At 43.8% G+C, this 21,775-nt stretch overlaps 1 protein-coding gene across 4 annotated transcripts in view; it reads left to right on the plus strand.

Annotated features, from left to right (window-relative positions):
* NMT2 (N-myristoyltransferase 2) overlaps positions 1-21,775 on the plus strand; it is a 62,660-nt gene that overhangs the window by 27,829 nt on the left and 13,056 nt on the right. For 3 of the 4 annotated variants that reach the window (XM_025397424.1, XM_025397422.1, XM_025397425.1), the window contains 8 exons: positions 972-1,107; positions 1,507-1,549; positions 6,794-6,938; positions 8,843-8,961; positions 9,062-9,153; positions 9,273-9,389; positions 12,169-12,339; positions 14,035-14,143. In XM_025397424.1, the coding sequence (XP_025253209.1) occupies positions 972-1,107; positions 1,507-1,549; positions 6,794-6,938; positions 8,843-8,961; positions 9,062-9,153; positions 9,273-9,389; positions 12,169-12,339; positions 14,035-14,143 (932 nt within the window). The remainder of the gene's footprint in view (positions 1-971; positions 1,108-1,506; positions 1,550-6,793; positions 6,939-8,842; positions 8,962-9,061; positions 9,154-9,272; positions 9,390-12,168; positions 12,340-14,034; positions 14,144-21,775) is intronic. The other variant, XM_025397423.1, reaches the window with a different exon arrangement.

Genomic DNA, 21,775 nt, shown 5'->3' on the forward strand with positions numbered 1-21,775 from the left:
GTGGCACAATCTTGGGTCACTGTAACCTCCATTTCCCAGGCTCAAGCTATCCTCCCACCTCAGGCTCCTGAGTAGCTGGGACTACAAGTGCATGCCACCACACCTGGCTAATTTTTTTTTTTTTTTTTTTTTGGTAGAGGCTGGGTTTCCCCTTACTGCCCAGGCTGTCTCGAACTTCTGGGCTCAAGCTATCCACCAGCCTCAGCCTCCCAAAGTGCTGGGATTACAGGCATGAGCCACTGTGCCCAGCAAAGTGCTTAGTTCTTAAATAGTTTCTCTCACTATTGCACATGCCTTTCATATTTGGACGTTACAGAGGAATTATCCATTTTAAATTGAAAAGTTCATTACCTTAACACATGAATAACCAGTGGAAAGAAAATTTCCTTTGTAACCTAGATACTAGGTAACAAAACTAGCGCTTTGTGTTTTGTTTGTTTGTTTGTGACAGGGTCTCTCTCTGTAGCTAGACACTTAGAGCTTTTCCCTGTTAGCCTCAGTAGTAAAAATCTTTATCAGGGAACATTTCCTCCTCCGCGAAAAAGCAGTTTGTTTAGTACTGTTGCTTCAAGATTAGTGTTTTATTGTACCCGAGAGATCTTTATAATGGAGTTTTTCATATCATGTACCTCTCCTCCAGAAAGCTGACTTAAACGTCGATTAGGAGAGTAGTGATAACCGTGGAAACTATTTTACTTTAGTTATAAAATGTGGTTTATCTCTGCAGTCTTCCTGCATCGCGACATCTAAGCACCTGCAGGATGACTGAGCAGGGACTGGTATTCTTCTGTGTTGCCTGTTATCATCTTCACGCTACTACCTTTAATTCCTCACCTAGATCCTAACACAGTTATTTTCTACTGCCTGTAACATCTGTGGTTTTCGAAATGATTAATTGTATGCAATTCAATTTCATTTAATGATTTTTTTTTTGTTGTTGGTTGGTTTCACCGTCTTTGCATTTCCTGCAGAAGTCCTGGAGGGTATTTGGGAGCCAAAAAGAAAAAGAAGAAACAGAAGAGAAAAAAGGAGAAACCAAATTCTGGAGGCACCAAGTCAGATTCGGCGTCTGATTCCCAGGAGATTAAAATTCAGCAGCCTTCGAAAGTGAGAGCTCTGTTTTTTTTTTTTTTTTCCCCTGTGTGGTTTCTTGTGCATATGAGTGGGTTTACGCAGTTTAGTGCCCTGCTGGATCAGATGTGTAGGGACTTTGTTGTGACTGTGTGTTGAATGCCACTAGTAACTGGAAGCTCTTGACAGCCTCCTTAAAACGGACTTTGGCATCCAAATAATGAAGGGGTACACTGTGCTTTTGTGTGTGTGTGGGTACCTGCTGTGTTTTTCCCTTTTCTCAGTGAATTTGTATTTAGATTGTCGTTTGAGAAGCAAGTCTCAATGTGAGCTTGTTAGGTTTTTTTGAAATTACACTTTAATATTTGATTACTTTTAGTTCAGAAGATATTCACATTGTAATTTTTCTGGGTGTCTGTCTAATTACCTGAATAGCACAACACCATCTGGCAGCAGATTTCAGCGGGAACAGCCATGGGTAAGTCTCTCGTTGACTTTGAATCAAACCAGTTTGCAGCGGTCGTTCTTCATGTTAGTGCCAAGGGTGGGAAATAGTTCCTGACATTCTCCTAGTTTAGACCAAACCAGAAGTTGTCCAGCTGGGCCCCGCGTTGGCAGATGGGGGCCAAGAAGAGGGTTGATTGTACTGCGTGGGTGTCTGGTGGCACAGATGGCAGCCATCCCTGTCTGTGGAGCCAACCCCCAGGCACCCTGTGTGCTGGGCCTCTGGGAAACACAAAGCCCTCTTGATGCAAGAAACTCGCAGTGAAAAGGGTAGAATCAACCAGGCACGGTGGCTCACACCTATAGTCCCAGCACTTTGGGAGGCCGAGGCAGGCGGATCCCTTGAGCCCAGGAGTTTAAGACCAGCCTGGGCGACATGGCGAAACCCTGTCTCTACTAAAAATTACAAAAAGTTAGTTAGGCACGGTGGCATGCACCTGTAGTCCTAGCTACTTGGGAGGCTGAGGTGGGAGGATAGTTTGAGCCTGGGAGGTAGCGGTTGCAGTGAGCCAAGATCATGCCACTGCACTGCAGCCTGGTGACAGAGACCATGTCAATCAATCAATCAATCAATCAATCAATATGAGTAGCATGTGGTGTTATGGAAACAGCTCAAGAGGTGACGTCTGAGACCTTGAGCTTGTTCTCTGCCCCTTTGCTCACCAGTTGTGTGCCTTTGCCCGGGTACTGCACTTCCTTCAGCCCAGTCCCTTATCTTCTCTCCAACTCGCAGTTTGATCTTGAGGTTCCAGTTAGAGCATTTTTATTCGGGAGTTTTTACATCCTAAAACAGTGCGTATATATGTATGGTAGTTCCTACCATTCTGCAAGCTTTGTGGATTTCCTTTTTTCTTATGCAGAGTTTCTGTTGTGTTCCATGAAGTGAGTCTTGCAGGTGATTTTGTTGTTGTCACCTGTTTTACACAAGAGAACCGGGAATCACTGAGAAGGAAAATTACTTGCCCCAATTTTTCCCTGACTGACTGCAGGGTGAGAAGAAAATGGGATCTTCCTCCCTAGCTTTTCAGCTTGGTTCTCAGGTAATAAATATCCTACCCACTAGACAGCTTTCCAAGGTAACTCATAGAGGACACCACCATACGCTTGCACAATACTCTTCCCATTTCTAAATGTCACTTCGTCAGATAAACGTGGCATCCCTGACCTGCAGTGTGGACATCTCCTGTTGCTTTCAGCATCACCATCAGTCTCTGCCCATCCCTTCCACCTCCAGTGACTGTGAGCCTTTCCCCTCTCTCTGGTCACTTATGAGAAACTAGAACTAAGCCAGGCAGCCAGGAACTCTTGGCATTATATGGTAGGTGTATTAGTCAGGGTTCTCTAGAGGGACAGAACTAATGCAATAGATGGATAGATAGATAGATAGGACAGAACTAATGGAATAGATGGATAGATAGATGGACAGATAGATAGATAAAGGGGAGTTTATTAAGTATTAACTCACATGATCATAAGGTCCCACAATAGGCCGTCTGCAGGCTGAGGGGCAAGGAGAGCCAGTCCGAGTTCCAAAACTGAAGAACTTGGAGCCTGATGTTCGAGGGCAGGAAGCCTCCAGCACGGGAGAAAGATGGAGACTGGGAGGCTAGGCCAGTCTCTCTTTTCACATTTTTCTGCCTGCTTGTATCCTAGCTGTGCTGGCAGCTGATTAGATGGTGCCCACCTAGATTAAGGGTGGGTCTGCCTCCCCCAGCCCACTGACTCAAATGTTCATCTCCTTTGGCAACCCCTTCACAGACGCACCCAGAATCAATACTTTGTATCCTTCAATCCAATCAAGTTGACGTTCAGTAGTAACCATCATAGTAGGGAATTTCTTTTATGAATTTGGAGGAAGTCAGTAGTGTCTTAAGATGGGCTTTTCTCCATTGCATTTTTTAAATCTGGGGCTCTTTTCCTTTAAGCTTATGCCAGCTCTTGATAGCACTGTAAATTACAATGGACTGCATTGCAGAATATTCTGGTCTACACACAAGAACCAAAATAAAAATGATATTTGGATTCTTATAGACTTTTAGTGTGATAAAACTTGGACATTTTTTTCCAAGGTATTAAATTTGGAAAATAATGGGTAAAGAGTATAGTTGATGCCATAGAAAGCGTGTATGGAAGAAGAAGAGAATATACCTGCCTCTTACATAGGAGTGGAATCATGGGAAGTTAATGTCGGGCGGATGTTCATCTAACCTTGCCTGACACACATTCATTCTTCCCAGGTAGTACTACTATGGAAGGTGAATGGACAGGCATAAGAATTTGTCGTAGCTGAGTTTTCCTTGCTGCTGTGTCCCTATGGGTTTGGAAATTGTATTTATTTGAATCTACTTTCAGAAAGCATTTAAATAGGGCTGTATGTGGTGGTTCATGCCTGTAGTCACCGCATTTTGGGAGTTTGAGGCGGGCAGATCACTTGAGGTCAGGAGTTCAAGACCAGCCTGGCCAACATAGTGAAACCCCGTCTCTACTAAAAATACAAAAATTAGCCGGGCGTGGTGGCAGATGCCTGTAATACCAGCTACTCAGGAGACTGAGGCAGGAGAATCGCTTGAACCCAGGAGGCAGAGGTCACAGTGAGCCAAGATCATGCCACTGTATTCCAGCCTGGGCGACAGAGTGAGACTCTGCCTCAAAATGAAAAACAAAAAAAAAGAAGAAGAAGAAGAAAGAAAGCATTTAAATAGTGAGCATTGGGATATCAATATTTTGCAAAGGGACATTTCATGCTGAAAGTGCTGGTCAACCTGATGAGCTAATTAGGTAGGGAATAAATCACCCTGAAGTCTTCTTCATGGAGTTGGTCGTTTTGGTCACTGGGTCATGTGGAACAAAGATGCTGATTCATGTCTGTTGCAAAATAGTTTGAGTTTGATATATTACTGTTAGAAGATTTGACTCAGAAACCAGGAAAGAAATCAAGGAAAAAAAAACTAAAGAAAGAAAAATTACCATGACAAATTCATTATAGTCATTGTAGTTATGTTTTTATAAGACTGGGCTCTACTTTGCCATTTTAAGCTAAACTGATGCACAGTTAAGCGTTATTCGTTGAAATATGCTGTGATCTCCATTCCTGTTTAAATTGTAACGTCTCCTAATAGATTGTGTTGTTGGAGTTCAGATACACGTGAATTTCATTTTGCTAGAAATTTGCTCCTTTTAATGTTGAAGACTTAAAAGACACCCAAGGAAAAGAAGTAATCCAGAGATATAATAATGACAACCAGGAAAGTATTTTGTTAAATTTGTATGTGTTACTAAGATAGGACCTTTGTGATTTTGATGTTAATCAAATGTAAGATAAACAGCTTAAAAAACTGTGGCAATCGTGCTGTTAGATTTCCAAGCAGAGACAAGAAGACTTTCACCTGCCTCCAGCTGGACTTCAGAACTTCGTTTCCTTAGGGTTCTTGACAGTGTTTGTATGAAACAAACCCTGTTCTGTGCTGTGTAAGACGAGTAAGCTTCCCAGGTTAAAATTATTGCTCCAGACCACAGATTTCAGATTCCAAGTGGAACAGAAGTCCAAAGTTGCTGTTTATAAACTTCTAAGGGTCGATTGTACCTTTCGACGGTGTCCACCCTGTGTTGACATACAGCAAAACCGAAGGGCTCTGAAACTTCTAACCACTTTCTGAATTACAGTGAAGAATATTCTTTGCATGGTGTTGAAGTCCTACAATGTCTCAGTGATTTTACATATTGAAAAAAGTCATTGATTTCCATTTTAGTCTTCTGCACTGTCCTCTCATTTCAAGTAGTGTCATGTTCCATGTATTATCATGTTATTTGAGGAGTTAAAAAAAAAAAAGAAAAAGAACTGGGGAATCTTCAAGAGGTGGCGGGAATATTGGCTCTGAGAAAGGAATCTTAGAATTTAAAGGTACTGTTTTACCTAAAAAGGAGTCCAGTTTCCAACACTTGGGTTGGGAACAATAGGCTATGGTTGCCCAGGATCTGAAGTACAGAGGAAATTTCTCATCCTTCTGGTGGGAGAGTTTGTCTCTAGAGGATCAGGAGGGTCAGGAGAAGGGCAGGGTGTGGCCGGGAGGAAGGGGCGTGGTTAGAGATTTCCTTTCTTGATCATTTTCATCCCAGTTCAGCACTGGGTTCAGATCGATCTTCCTTCCTTCCTTCCTTCCTTCCTTCCTTCCTTCCTTCCTTCCTTCCTTCCTTCCTTCCTTCCTTCCTTCCTCCCTTCCTCCCTCCCTCCCTCCTTGTTCCCTCCTCCCCCTCTCCCTCTCCTTCCTCCTTCTCTCTCTCTTCTTCCTTCCTTTCTTTCTCTCTCTCTTTCTCTTTCTCTCTCTCTTTCTTTCTTTCTTTCTCTTTTCTTTCTCTCTCTCTCTACCTCTCTCCCTTTCCTTCCCTTCCCTTTCCCTTTCCTGACAGAGTCTCACTCTTGTCACCCAGGCTGGAGTGCAATGGCAAGATCTCAGCTCACTGCAACCTCCACCTGCCAGGTTCAAGCAATTCTCCCGCCTCAGCCTCCCGAGTAGCTGGGATTACCTGCCATCATGCCTGGCTAATTTTTGTATTGTTGTAGAGACAGGGTTTCACCATGTTGGCCAGGCTGGTCTCTTAACTCCTGACCTCAGGTGATCTGCCCACCTTGGCCTCCCAGAGTGCTGGGATTATAGGCGTGAGACACCACGGCCAATCCTCTCTCTTTCTTTGTTTTCTCTCTCTCTCTCTCTCTTTCTTCCTTTCTTCCCCTCCCCTCCCCTCACCTCTTCTCCCCTTCCCTTCCCTTCCCTTCCCTTCTTTGCTGTGTTTCCATTCTGGAAGTTCTTTCCCTCATCCCCTCATTGCTTCTGCAGAGCATTTACTCTGACAGTGCCCCCAAGGCTCGTGGCTGCCTGGCTGCTGGATGACAGTAATGCATGCATTTCACGTCTCCCCCAGAGGAGTAATGCCGGGGACCATTTGTAGGTGGATGGGAAACTGAAGCAAAGCGTGCTTCAATTTAGATTCCCCAAACTGCCAGAGCCCCATTAAAACTACACAACTGTTGTTACCTTTAACAAAAGGTTTGCTTCTATTTTCATGTGTAACACACAAGCCCATGGCCTTGACCGGGCTTGGAGGAGGATTGTTAGTGTGTAGGTATTATAGTCTCTGAGGCAGATACACGTGCATCTGCTCAAGTTTAAGATCAGCAGCCGCTCTCTCATATTCTGTGTGTCTGTCTTTGCTGTCATAGAATCCCAGTGTTCCAATGGAGAAGTTACAGGATATCCAGAGAGCAATGGAGCTGTTATCCGCATGCCAGGGCCCAGCCAGGAACATTGACGAGGCTGCAAAGCACAGATACCAGTTTTGGGACACACAGCCAGTACCTAAACTAGGTAAGTCTTTCTGCTTTTCTCTTTTTTACCCTAGAAACAAAGCTGGATGAACAACAACAATAAAAACACAAAGAGTATTAACTTCACGTGTATCATTTATTTCATACCACAGATTTGAAATCTATGCAGGAGTAATATTTTTCTTCTGAAAATACAAATACTAGGTAGTGATACTGACTTTCGATAACCATTATTTTAGTCCAATTTCTATCCCAATGAAAACATCCAATTTCCCCACACTTGAAAAATTACTATTATTATTTTTATTTTTGAGATAGGGTCTCACTCTATCACCCTATCACCCAGCCTGGAGTACAGTGGCATGATCATAGCTCACTGCAGCCTCTATCTCCTGGGCTCAAGCGATCCTCCCATGTCAGCCTCCCATATCTGGGACCACAAGTGCACACCACCACACCTGGCTAATTTTTGTATTTTTTTTTTTTTTGTAGAGATGCTGTTTCAGTATGTTGCTTGGGCTGGTCTCGAACTCCTGGGCTCAAGTGATCCGCCTGCCTTGGCCTCCCAAAGTGCTGCGGTTACAGGAGTGAGCCACTGCGCCCAGCCCATTAGAGTATTAAAAATGTGTATCAGGTTCTGTGGTGGAAGGACCAGGCCCTGAGGGTCCCTCATTCAGCAGGTGTCTGTTGAATGTTATTAAATGCCAGGCATAGTCCAGGGCACACACCTGGAAACAGTGGTGGAAAAGCAGGACAAAAGCTGGCCAGGCTGGGGAGGAGGGGCGACACATTGAGGTAGAGAAAGGCTTTAGTTAAGCAACAGATGCTGGAAGCAAGTGATGTGTGATGTGTAAGCTTCTGTTGGGAATTTCAAGGGGCCAGTCCCTTGAGGACCAGAGGGCCTCAAGCCAAAGGAAGGCACCAGGAAGGCCCTGAGCTGAGGCCAGCCCTGCTCAGCATGGCCAGAGCACTGGGAGCAGGGGGGAGGGAAGGTATGGAGAGGGGGCTGAGGCAGGCAGCAGCCGTGGGGAAGAGCCTGGGTTTTAGTCCCACCGTGTTGGGAAGCTCTGCAGAGAATGACTTGGAAAAGGTATCTTGGTGGAAATCACTAGAAACTGTGATGGCCTGGACTACGCTGCTAGCAGTTCAGATGGGGAGAAGTAACCAGCTTTGAAATTGTCTTTATGTTTTTCTGGGAGGGGGCAGAGGTCACTGCAGCCCTTTCCTCTCCCAGTTTGTGGAAATGCAGTAAAAAGAACACACCTCCCAAGGCTGTCGGATGAAACCTGTATTGCTTATGACGGTGTGTAAGATAAGCCTGCATTGTAGGCCTTGAGACTCAGAATCACTGTTGTTTGTAATGAAATCTTTGCCATTGGATGACAAAGTATTTCTCCTTTTATTTAATTGGCAAAATAGGCCAGCCACGGTGGCTCACACCTATAATCCCAGCACTTTGGGAGGCTGAGGTTAGAGGATCACTTGAACCCAGGAGTTTGAGATCAGCTTGGGCAACATAATGAGATGCCGTCTCTATAAAAAAAATTAAACAATTAGCTGGGCACTGTGGTGTACACCTCTAGTCCCAGCTACTTGGGAGGCTGAGGAGAGAGGATCGCTTGAGCCCAGGAGTTGGAGGCTTCAGTGAACCATGATCGCACCGCTGCACTCCAGCCTCGGCGACAGAGTGAGACCCCGTCTCAAAAGAAAAAAAAAAAAGAAAAATAATTGGTGAAACAGCAATGATTTCACACCACTGCCTAGCTTTCCTGTTTCAGTCCAGAGGCGCTTGATATAACAGCATCTTTTTAAAGATTATATGAAACCCAAGGGCCCTAAGTCTGATTTTGCTTATGTCGCTGGCCACTTTGGATGGTTAGAATACTTTGTCATTTAATATTCTCTCTTTTTGCCTTTCTTTTTTCTCTTTCTCTCTCTGCTCAGATGAAGTCATAACATCTCATGGTGCAATTGAACCAGATAAAGACAACGTACGCCAAGAACCGTATTCTTTGCCACAGGGTTTTATGTGGGACACTTTAGACTTGAGTAATGCCGAAGTGGTGAGTGAGTAGAAACCTCTTAAATTCAACTCCTGCATTCACACATTGCTTCTGAGTTGATTCTGAGCACCATGGATAGGACACTTGTTTTATCTTATAGCTCAAGGAGTTATACACGTTGTTAAATGAGAATTACGTAGAAGATGATGACAATATGTTCCGATTTGACTATTCACCCGAGTTCCTGTTGTGGTAAGTCTCAGTGGTCACAGATGTCGTGGATAGGCGCTGTTGACTTGGGGACTCCTGCCTCTGTTCCTGTATTCTTGGACAATAACTGGTGCCTGTTTTCTTGTCTACCGTGACCTCAGGGCTCTGCGTCCACCAGGCTGGCTCCTGCAGTGGCACTGTGGGGTCAGAGTGTCTTCAAACAAAAAGCTGGTCGGGTTCATAAGCGCCATCCCAGCAAACATTCGGATTTATGACAGGTACATGTTTAAGCTCGACCATGCTGTTTTTATATGTTTCTTTTCCAAGAATTACAGTTAGAGTAGGCCTTTAAAAGTTACTGAATGCAGGCCAGGCGTGGTGGCTCACGCCTCTAATCCCAACACTTTGGGAGGCCGAGGCAGGTAGATCACCTGAGCTCAGGAGTTCAAGATCAACCTGGCTAACATGGTGAAACCCCATCTCTACTAAAAATACAAAAATTAGCTGGGCGTGGTGGCAGGCACCTGTAATTCCACCTACTCAGGAGGCTGAGGCAGGAGAATTGCTTGAACCCAGGAGGCGGAGGTTGCAGTGAGCCGAGATTGCGCCGCTGCACTCCAGCCTGGGTAACATGAGTGAAACTCCGTCTCAAAACAAAAAAAAAAATGACTGAATGCAAGCTGTCGGTGGTCAGGGAGGTTGTGTATGTGTGGAGGCAGAGGCTTTATGGAAACTCTCTGATTGGTTTTGCTGTGAACCTAAAACTGCTTTAAAACATAAAGTTTATTAAGTAGTAAAGAAAAAAAAACCTGGACTGTGAATAAAAATAAAGGACAGTAGGTTCTCTTTTTCTCTCTCTGCCGCTCAGTCTCATACATGCTCACACATATATGTATCAGAATAAACGAAGCCTTGGCCAGGCATGGTGACTCACACCTGTAATTCCAGGACTTTGGTCGAGGCTGAGGCTGGCAGATCACTTGAGGTCAGGAGTTCAAGACCAGCCTGGCCAACATGGCGAAACCCCGTCTCTACTAAAAATACAAAAATTAGCCAGCATAGTGGCACGTACCTGTAATCCTAGCTACTTGGGAGGCTGAGGCACGAGAATCACTTGAACCCAGGAGGAAGAGGTTGCAGTGAGCCAAGATTATACCATTGCACTCCATCCAGCATGGGCAACAGAGCAAGACTTCATCTCAAAAAAAAAAAAAGATTGCTTAAAAATTTTTTAGGAGAGATAAAGCTTTCTCCCCATAGGATACATTGCATTTTTAGTTAGGATCTCCAGCCCAGAAAGTCAAAGATCCAGCTGTGAAAGTCACAGATGTCATAATAATTGGTCTCTTGGCCGGGCGCGGTGGCTCAAGCCTGTAATCCCAGCACTTTGGGAGGCCGAGACAGGCGGATCACGAGGTCGGGAGATCGAGACCATCCTGGCTAACACGGTGAAACCCCGTCTCTACTAAAAAATACAAAAAAAAACTAGCCGGGCGAAGTGGCGGGTGCCTGTAGTCCCAGCTACTCGGGAGGCTGAGGCAGGAGAATGGCGTGAACCCGAGAGGAGGAGCTTGCAGTGAGCTGAGATCCGGCCACTGCACTCCAGCCTGGGTGACAGAGCAAGACTCCGTCTCAAAAAAAAAAAAAAAAAAAAATTGGTCTCTTTACTTTTCAGTATATTAGGTTAGCTTATTTACTGTGAAAAGCATTTGATCTGAAGGAATATTTTGTGCCAAATGAAATGTGTACCTGGAAACAGAGCCAGGAACAGGCTTTGAAGATCCAGGAGGTTTATTGTAGCTCAGAACAGCACCAGCTCTGGTCTGCTCAAAGCCCCTCTCAGGGATCCCAGGGGTTTGTATCACACTCCAAAGCAATTATCTTACCAGATTCTGCACCGGATGACCCAGTTATTGCCGTAATTATGTACATTATTGGAAAAACAGATCTAGAAACTTAAAGAGGGGCAGGTCGTAGTGATTCATGCTCGTAATCCCAGCACTTTGGGAGGTTGAGACAGGAGGATTACTTGAGGCCAGGAGTTCGAGACCAGCCTGGTTAACATAGTGAGACCTCATCTCAAAAAAAAAAAAAAAAAAAAAAAAAAAAAAGTTTAAAGAACCATAGCTGATCCAATTTCTAAACTGAAAACTTATAACAGACCAAAGTCCTAAAATGTATTTAGAACAAGAGGGTTGGAGCCTCCATGCGTTTTACAGTCATTTTGGCAGGAAGATATTGGGAATAGTGTTTCCGTCTGAATTTGTGAAATGTCTAAGTGATAGAATATTTTTCTTAAATATTGTATTAAAGAGTGGCTCTCAGGCCAGGCGCGGTGGCTCATGCCTATAATCCCAGCACTTTGGGAGGCCAAGGCAGGTGGATCACGAGGTCAGGAGTTCGAGACCAGTGTGGTCAATATGGTGAAACCCCGTCTCTGCTAAAAATACAAAAATTAACTGGGCGTGGTGGCACGCGCCTGTAATTCCAGCCACTCGGGAGGCTGACAAAGGAGAATAATTTGAACCCGGGAGTCAGAGGTTACAGTGAGCCGAGATTGCACCATTGCACTCCAGCCTGGGTGTCAGTGCGACAGTCTGTCTCAAAAAAAAAAAAAAAAAAGAATGGCCTTTATGTTCTTTTTCTTTTTCTTTTTTTTTTTTTTTTTGAGACAGGGCCTTGCTCTGTTGCCCAGGCTGGAGGCCTGGAGTTCAGTGATGCGATCATGGCTCACTGCAACCTCTGCCTCCCGGGCTCAAGTGATCCTTCCACCTCAGCCTCCCAATAACTGGGACCACATGCATGCGGCATCATGACTGGCTGATGTTTCTAGATGAGAGTCTCAGTGTTGCTCAGGCTGGTCTCGAACTCCTGGTTTCAAGCAGTCCACCTGCCTTGGCCTCCCAAAGTGCTGAGATTACAGGCGAGAGCCACTGTGCCTGGCCTGCATTCTTATTCTTGGATATTTCCTGGGTATCATCTTATTTTTTAAAATGTGTTGACTCTTCATTTTTAATCTTGTTTTGACTCTTAATCTTCACCATCTTTATTCCTTAGTGTGAAGAAGATGGTAGAAATCAACTTTCTTTGTGTTCATAAGAAGTTGAGATCCAAACGGGTAGCCCCAGTGCTAATCCGAGAAATCACTAGAAGAGTGAACCTGGAAGGGATCTTCCAGGCTGTGTACACCGCGGGAGTGGTTCTTCCTAAGCCTGTGGCCACGTGCAGGTACCAGTACCATATTTCTACCTCAGGTCCTCCCTTTATCAAACATGTTGAGCCTCACCACTGTTCTAGAAGTAGTTTGCTGGTAGCAGAGATGGAGACTAGAACCTAGAATCACCAAGTCCAGTATTCTTTCTGGTATATCATTTGCCACTTGGTGATTAAAAAAAAAAAAAGTTTTTGATATTTTCCTACTAATGATACTGGATCTATACTTTTTTTTTTTTTTTTTTTGAGACAGACTCTCGCTTTGTTGCCCAGGCTGGAGTGCAGTGGTGTGATCTCGGCTCACTGCAACCTCCGCCTCCTGGGTTCAAGCGATTCTCCTGCCTCAGCTTCCCGAGTAGCTGGGATTACAGGCATGTGCCACCACACCCAGCTAATTTTTGTATTTTTAGTAGAGGCAGAGCTTCAACATGTTGGTCAGGCTGGTCTCAAACTCCTGACCTCGTGTGGATCTATACTTCTAAGTCTATTCCATGTGAAAGATGGGTGCTCTCTCTTCATGGGAAAACCTAGGACATGATGATCTTGAAATTCCAATGTCATACCATTTTCTTTCCACCCCAAAGCTTAGTTTTCTGCCGTGCTTTGCAGCACCGCCAAAGTGTCCTGAAAGTCTGTTAAGCATCCATTCAAAAGGCTCAGATGTAGGGAGACCTAAGCTCTGTTTTTACAACTTCGTCTGCACTATTCAAGCTTTCAAAGGTTATTCCAGTAAGAAAATTATCAGATTGCCACAAGACTAACCTGTTTCTAAAACATTGGAGTTTATCTCCCCACCCCTCACCACTGTTTTTATTGACTTAAATAGGATGAAACTATTGACTTAAATAGGATGAAATTACTATATCCTGTTAAATTATTACATTCGTTAAGTAAGTGGAATGCTAGACTTCACGGGTATATTTTAATACAAATCATTTATCCCAGAGCCTGGAATCACTTAAGAAATTTAAGCTAGTTTCTCAAAAAGTTGTTTTCTTTGGTGTGTAGTCTGTAAAAGTGAAGGCTACTAATTTAGGGGATTTATTTTCATGTTTTTAAACTTTCTGATTGGCCTTTTGTAGAATCAGTGATGGTCCTTAAACACTTGGAAACCTGGCTATGATTAATATTTCTTTTTTGTGTGTGTCTGAGATACTCTTGCTCTGTTGCCCATGCTGGAGTGCAGTGGCGTGATCTCGGCTCACTGCTGCAACCTCCGCCTCCCGGGTTCAAGCAATTCTCCTGCCTCAGCCTCCCGAGTAGCTGGGATTACAGGCGCACACTATCACGCCCGGCTAATTTTTGTATGTTTAGTAGAGATGGGGTTTCACCATGTTGGCTAGGCTGGTCTCGAACTCCTGGCCTCAAGTGATCTGCCCACCTCAGCCTCCCAAAGTGCTGGGATTACAGGCGTGAGCCGTCGCGCCCAATTAATATTTCTTTTGCAGTTTTGAGATTTCTCTTTAGTGAAAAAGATGAAAGGTCACAAACTCCAGAAGAACATAACTAGGAGTACAAGATACATTCTAGAGATTAAAAATTGACTGATAAAATGATGATGTAGGATGAGGGCCTCTGTCTAGTACAGAGGGTCTGTCTCAAAAAAAAAAAGTAAGTAGTAAATGCTTATGTAACAGCCAAGCTGAGACAAAGAGTGAAACTTGTAGAGTTAGAAATCAATTAGATTTTAAAACCTTTATTGTATTCCAGATACTGGCATCGATCACTAAACCCCAGAAAACTGGTAGAAGTGAAATTTTCTCACTTGAGTAGAAATATGACTTTACAGAGAACAATGAAACTATACAGACTTCCAGATGTAAGTAAGAATGATTTGCAGTTTTTTGAAGCTGTAACAACTGATGCTTTTAATGCAGAAAAGAATTATTTGCAGGCGTCTAAAAACTGACTCGTGTCTGAGGAAGTGAATATGGAGCAAAAGAGATTTCATGGAACTCGGGAGCTAGGGAAGGTAGGGAGTTTGTTTGGAAATACCAGTCTTTCCTTTTTTCCTAAGGCTCTTAAAGTTGTTCCGTTGGTAGTTGGATCAGACTGAACTCAAGGCAAGTAAGTTTTGAAATGTGGGGAATTTACGGTCTGTTAAGTAAGAAGGAAGAAAAGTCCAGGCTGCTGATTTCTTAATGCTTTGGAACTCAGGAATCAGGTATAGAGGAGAGACCCAGGGAGCGGAAATCATGTCTCATTAAATTACCATCTTCTTAAACTATCTCGTTCTCAATGTGAAAAGTTGTCATTACTATTTTTATTTTTATTTTTTTTTGAGACAGAGTCTTGCTCTGTTGCCCAGGCTGGAGTGCAATGGCACAATCTCAGCTCACTGCAACCTCAGCCTCCCGGGTTCAAGCAATTCTCCCCACTCAGCCTCCTAAGTAGCTGGGACTACAGGCACCTACCACCACACCTGGCTAATTTTTATATTTTTAATAGAGACGGGGTTTCACCATGTTGGCCAGGCTGGCCTCAGACTCCTGACCTCAAGTGAACCTACCTGCTTCAGCCTCCCAAGGTGCTGGGATTACAGGCATGAGCCACGGCACCCAGCTGAAAAGTTATTTTTGTAATTTTTTAATATTTTTATTTTTGAGACGGAGTCTTGCTCTGTTACCCAGGCTGGAGTGCAGTGGCTTGATGTCAGTTCATTGCAACCTCCACCTCCCGGGTTCAAGCAATTCTCCTGCTTTAGCCTCCCAAATAGCTGGAATTACAGGTGTGCGCCACCACGCCCAGCTGATTTTTGTATTTTTAATAGAGATGGGGTTTCACTGTGTTGGCCAGGCTGGTCTCGAACTCCTGACCTCGTGATCCGCCTGCCTCCAGGTCCCAAAGTGCTGGGATTACAGGTGTGAGCCACCACGCCCGGCCAAGTTATCATTTTGAATAGGGAAACAAATAAATTTGCTTTCCAGACTTGGCTTTATTTGGGGCTTGGCTGGTATATTAGTTATCTATGGCCATGTAAAAAATGACCACAAACTGAGCTGCTTAAAACAACACTTATTATCACACAGCTTCTGTGGGCCAGAAATCCAGTCACAGCTTAGCTGAGTCCTGTGCTTCATTCAGGGTCTTTCCTGAAGCTGCCACCCAGGTGTCAGCCAGGGCTGGGGTCTCATCTGAAACTTGACTAGGGAAGGATCCATTTCCGGGCTCCTGTAGTTGTTGGCAGGATTGAGTTCCTCACTGGCTGTTGGACCAAGGGCCTCAGTTCTTTGCCATGTTGGGTTCTCCATAGGGCAGCTCACAGCATGGCAGCTTATTCGTCAAAGCCAGTGAGAGAGAGAGAGTCTACAGAGAGAATCTGCTGGCCAGATGGAAGCCAGAACCTTATGCAGATGATTCATGAAAGTGACATCCAGTCGCCACTGCCATTTCTTTTTTTTTTTTTTTTTTTTTAAAGATGGAGTCTCACTCTGTTGTCCAGGCTGGAGTGCGGTGGCACAATCTCAGCTCACTGCAACCTCTGCCTCCTGGGTTCAAGCGATTCTCCTTCCTCAGCCTCCCAACTAGCTGGGACTACAGGCATGCACTACCACGTCCAACTAATTTTTGTATTTTTAGTAGAGACGGGGTTTCACTATGTTAGTCAAGCTGGTCTCGAACTCCTGACCTCAGGTGATCCTCCCGCCTCGGCCTCTGAAAGTGCTGGGATTATAGGTGTGAGCCACTGCATCCAGCTACCATTGTCATTTCTGTTGGTTAGAACCAAATGACAGGTCCTGCCCACACGTAACAGGAGCAGATCACACAGGCGTGAACCCCAGGAAGTGGGATCCGTGGGGGCCATCTTAAAATCTGTGCACCACTGGTGGGATCTTTTGTTTAAAGTGTTGTGACGTGTGAATTGAAATAAAATCTTTGGCCAGGCACAGTGGCTCATGCCTGTAATCCCAGCACTTTGGGAGGCCGAGGCAGGCGGCTGACAAGGTCAAGAGATCGACACCACCCTGGCCAACATGGTGAAACCCCGTCTCTACTAAAAATTAAAAAATTAGCTGTACATGGTGGCATGCGCCTGTAGTCCCAGCTACTAGGGAGGCTGAGGCAGGAGAATCACTTGAACCTGGGAGGCGGAGGTTGCAGTGAGCCAAGATTGCGCCATTGCACTCCAGCCTGGCCACAGAGCAAGACTCCATCTCAAAAAAAAAAAAAGGAATAAAAAGTTCAAGCATGCCTGCTTTTTTCACCGTAGGTGAATGCTGTTCCACTTTGGTCTCGCTAAATTTCAAAGAGAACCTGAAGCAGCCTAGCTTATGTACAAGGAAAACACACACTTACATGTAGGTTGCCTACGATGGAGTGATGAATGAGGAGTTTTAGCACATATCATTGGTTTACTCACGATGATTTTCTTAAGGTGCTAGAAGTATTTTTGACTTGACTCCATTCATCAGCCTTAATATTTTTGTACAAGAGTCAGTCTTCTCATGGGTACAGGCATTGATTAGGAAACCAGACTGTGGCATCTTACTTCCAGTGAGCCTGGGCTCCTGGTAGTGGTCCTGTTCCAGTCATGCTGTGATAGTGACTGCCTTTCCCGCACCCATAAACTGAAATTTATGAAGTGCTTTCAAATACATTATTCAATTTATTCTCACAGCAACCTTTTGAAGTTAGTACTTCTTATCCCCATTTTACAGACAAAGAAACTGAGGTGCATGATGGTTGACACTTAGGCAAGGATGTGTTAATATGACTAAGGGGAGGGCTTGGGATGCAGGCCCCAGACCTCTGTGTTTCCCTGTTAGCTCCCTCTGCCTCTGCCATCCCCTCTAACATGACCCACTGTGGGGACACCATGGCTCAGCCCCACTAAATGTCTCACTGTGGGTACATTACAGCATAAATCAAGGCAGAAAAGGACGACTGTCAAGGTGCAAACAGCTCTCATTGGCTTTCCCCAATCTCCTTTCCCCCTTTTAAGTCATAGGAAAGGAAATGAAAATTAAGAGTAAATTAATATAATAAAAGAGATTAAAGTACAGATATTATGAAATTGGAAGGTGCTGACAGCAGTCCCTTGGGTGTCTGCCTCTTGAGTTAAACTGGACAGTACTGCATATACCAGATGCCCCTTCCTCTCCTATGGGCCCAGATGGGTGATACCACTGCTAGCAGTCAAGTCATTTAAGAACGTTTTTGTACCATTCAGCATAAAAGCCTCCTTATGGAATACAGCTTTTGCTGTACAGATCAATCTCATTTTCTGCTTCATCATTGCTGTTTTTGCTTATAGGAGCGCCAGCTTTATGTCTTTTTCATGGACTTTTCAATATAGGAGCTAACATTCATTGTGGCCAGCGTTATACTAGACATTTAACAGCCTCACAACAGTCTCATTTACTAATCATAACAGCCACAGGAGGATGGGTCGTTATCCCCATAGCACAGAAGGGGCCATGAGTACGTAAGATTGACTTGCTCAGAGTCTGCTGGCCAGAAACACAGCTGTCACAGAGTCTGCGCCGTTCACAACTGTTAACCTAAAATACTAAGGTTTCCCCAAGAAACACACCTTGCCATGCCTCCCTACGCTTTCAGTGTTTGGGATTTTGTTTTGTTTTGTTTTGTTTGATTTGGTGTTGAGTATTTCCAAGTTCGATTTTGCGCGTCTGTATCAATGAAAGGTAATTTGATGTCGATAAAAAGAAAAAGCAGGAGAAGTCAGAGAATGATCCACTAAGGTCCTAGCACTGTTCTGCGAGGAGGATGCGCTTGCTAAGATATGTCAAGGCATATAAGGTCTTCTATATTCAGTGGCATTAGATGGTTTTTTAAGTGTTTAGCATTCTCTCTGCTCCTTTTTGAATCATACAAATAACCATAATCATTGCTTACATCTCTCCTCTGGAATCTTGGCTCTCAAATGGTTTGCACCATATACTTGACAGATAACACTACTGTTTTTTAATAGAGCTCTGAGCTTCATTTGCTTATGTACTTACAAGCAGATTTTACACAGATTTCAATGCACATAGAGGCCAATGAATCATGCATATTAGTTGGGCCATGGGAAAGGATATCTGATTCAGATACAGAGTTTGCTTATGAAACTGAGATTTTTCTCAGTTACTGGAAATGATTCTCTGTGTTTTATCGAACTCTCAGAAAACACGACCGCTTCACTATTCCATTATACGGAAGCTAGCCATTTTCACCTAATCCTAACAGCCCTCCTACTTTCTGAGGACAAGAGTTATAATTTGAGTGCTTGTTTTGCTTTTCAAAAGTTATTTCTTTTTTTTTTTCCGTGAGATGAAGTCTCGTTCTGTCGCCAGGCTGGAGTGCAGTGACACGATCTTGGCTCACCGCAACCTCCGCCTCCCGGATTCAAGCAATTCTCCTGCCTCAACCTCCTGAGTAGCTGGGACTACAGCCACGTGCCACCACACCCAGCTAATTTTTGTATTTTTAGTAGAGACGGGGTTTCATCATGTTGGCCAGGATGGTCTCGATCTCTTGATCTTGTGATCCGCCCGCCTTGGCCTCCTAAAGTGCTGAGATTACAGGCGTGAGCCACCACACCCGGCAGTATTTCATTGTTACACAGATTATTTTAGCTATTAGTCAGCAAATGTAAATATTCTTACCCTGTTTTCTAGGACTTTCTATTTTTTTATAGCTGATACATCTTGGTGTGCTCTTATGCTTTAATGCTTCTGTAAAAATTTGTTCAAAATGCTTATAAGTTGCCAAACTTAGGATACTTTTTACCTGAATTTAGACAGCGTATTGCTTGTCTAAATTCTGCTACTTATTTTTCTAACCTTTAGAGACCTAAGATAGCAGTTCTCAAAGTGTGGCCCAGGGACCTCTGGAAGTCCCCCAAGATCTTTGAATTCATGCAGTCATTTTTTTGTTGTTGTTGTTACTATTTTCATAATAACACTAATATTTATTTTTCTCACTTTCATTCTCTTCTGAGTATACTGGGAAGTCTTCTAGAGGCCATGTGGCATGTGTATTTCTGTAGTCTTTTGTTTAAAAATGTTCTCAGTTTTGATTTCTAATATGGTAAGTGTGGATATATGCATAGCCCACATAAGCAAAGCTCTTTGGAGGTACTCAATCATTATTAATAGTGCAGGCCAGGAGCAGTGGCCCATGCCCGTCATCCCAGCACTTTGAGAGACTGAGGCGGGCGGATCACAAGGTCAGGAGATCGAGACCATCCTGGATAACACGATAAAACCCCGTCTCTACTAAAAATACAAAAAATTAGCTGGGTGTGGTGGCACGTGCCTGTAATCCCAGCTACTTGGGAAGCTGAGGCAGGATCAAATCACTTGAACCCAGGAGGCAGAGGTTGCAGTGAGCTGAGATCGCACCACTGCACTCCAGCCTGGGTGACAGAGTGAGACTCTTTCTAAAAAAAAAAAAAAAAAAAAAAGAGTGTAAAAGGGTCCCAAGACCGAAATATTTGAAAACTGCTGCTTTAAGGGTATCTGCTGGGCAGTTCCTTTAGTGGTTTCACAGTTGGATATTTAATGAATGAGAATTGTGCTCCAGAAGAATGTTTTGCTCTAGAAGGAAGTTGGGAAATGTTTTCTTCATTTCTGAATGTTCTCTATTAACAGATATTATATATCCTGTGGCTCTCATTAATTCATCTAATTGCTTGATATTGTTGATTGTTACTGAACTACTAACAAAAGAAAAAAAATTCTGATATTGAGAAAGGCTATTTGAAATTTATCAAGCTAAGTCTGCCTCATAGCAGAAACTAATTTTTTAAATGACTATGATATATATTTTATATGGTTTTGGTTTTCCCACTAGCATTTAGAAGTGCTTATTTATTTCCAGTGGAGATCTGGATGTTTCTGACTCATTGGTTTTGAGAGCTACAGAAAGACTAAAGGTATGCGTTGCCTGTTAAATGTGAAGGACTTAAATTCTCTAAATTTATATTATTAAATGGTATTTTAGCTGCAGTGCTTTCGAGATGACATAAATCATAATAGAATGGCCTATAGTAAATATTCAGCTGAGGACTGTTGGTCTATAAATATAGAGCATGCACCTCCCATTCCCCTTTCCCCTAACTAATCGATAATCAATCAGCACTGTGTGTCACTGAAGCTTAGAAACCTCAGCACAGCTAATAGTTGATGAGAGCTGGCACTCAAGAGAAAACCTATTTTCCTTGGCCTGGTGTGGTGGCTCACGCCTGTAATCCCAGCACTTTGGGAGGCTGAGGTGGGCAGATCACCTGAGGTCAGGCATTGGAGACCAGCCTGGCCAATGTGGTGAAACCCTGTCTCTACTAAAAGTACAAAGTTAGCCGGGTGTGGTGGCAGGTGCCTGTAATCCCAGTTACTCAGGAGGCTGAGGCAGGAGAATCGCTTGAACCCAGGAGGTGGAGGTTGCAGTGAACCGAGATCGCACCATTGCACTCCAGCCTGGGCAACAAAAGTAAGACTCCATCTCAAAAAAAAGCCCTGGTTTCCCCCTTGGGCTTCTACCTGGGGGCATGCAGGAATTATAATGACCTAATTCTACAGGAAGTTTTTCATTTAAAAACATTTCTTGAGAGTGGAACTACTAGATTATATAAAATTTTAAAAAATATTTAGAAATTATTTAGGGCAGAAAAAGTAGAGTAGCAAAATGTATATACAGATTATTCATCTCTTAAAATGTATCTAGTATTTCTCCAAGGGGGAAAAAAAATCAGGTTTACAGAAAAAAATAAACCTGTATTTCTCAGTTTAAAATTGTTTGTTGGGCTTTCTGACTTTTAGTCTCAAGTCCCCCGGCCTCTGAACAGTTCTGGAGAGCAAAGTGATGTCAGGGGCTTTTATGAGGACAACAGTTGAACAAATTCAAATGGGGACCTGTCCTGACTTTTAGGTTTTTTATTCCTATGGCTTAATTTTTTAAACTGTAAAGCCCTGGAGTAGTGATAAAACACCTACCCTGATCACCTTTACCCAGAAGATGTGGCAGGAGAGGCCAGGCCGTGTCCCTGGCAGCCATTTGCCGTTAGACGAGATAGACGCTTTCAGGGTGGTATGGCCGTAAACCCGTTTGCCTTTAGAAAATACTTGGCTATGAACGATGCTTGCCTTCCCATCCCAGCCTGATATGATTTACTCCCGTATCATTTTTGTTCAAGAGAACAAAATCACCACACGCTTTTAATGGGCTATTGAATGACAAAACAAGTTGCTCAGTTGTGTTTTCAAAATGTCAGACTTGGCAGTTTTAAAGCATCCCTCAGAAACCATGAGGGATTGCTTCTAGGACCCCTCAGATACCAGAATCCTTGGGCGCTCAAGTCCCTTATGTAAGATGGCAGAGCATTGTGTATTTGCATATAATGTATGCACATCCTCCTGTATACTTTATTTTATTTATTTATTTATTTTTGAGATGGAATCTCACCCTGTCTCCCAGGCTGGAGTGCAGTGGTGTGATCTTGGCTCACTGC

The sequence above is a fragment of the Theropithecus gelada genome, chromosome 9 (assembly GCF_003255815.1).
Source record: "Theropithecus gelada isolate Dixy chromosome 9, Tgel_1.0, whole genome shotgun sequence".
Classification (NCBI taxonomy): domain Eukaryota; kingdom Metazoa; phylum Chordata; class Mammalia; order Primates; family Cercopithecidae; genus Theropithecus; species Theropithecus gelada.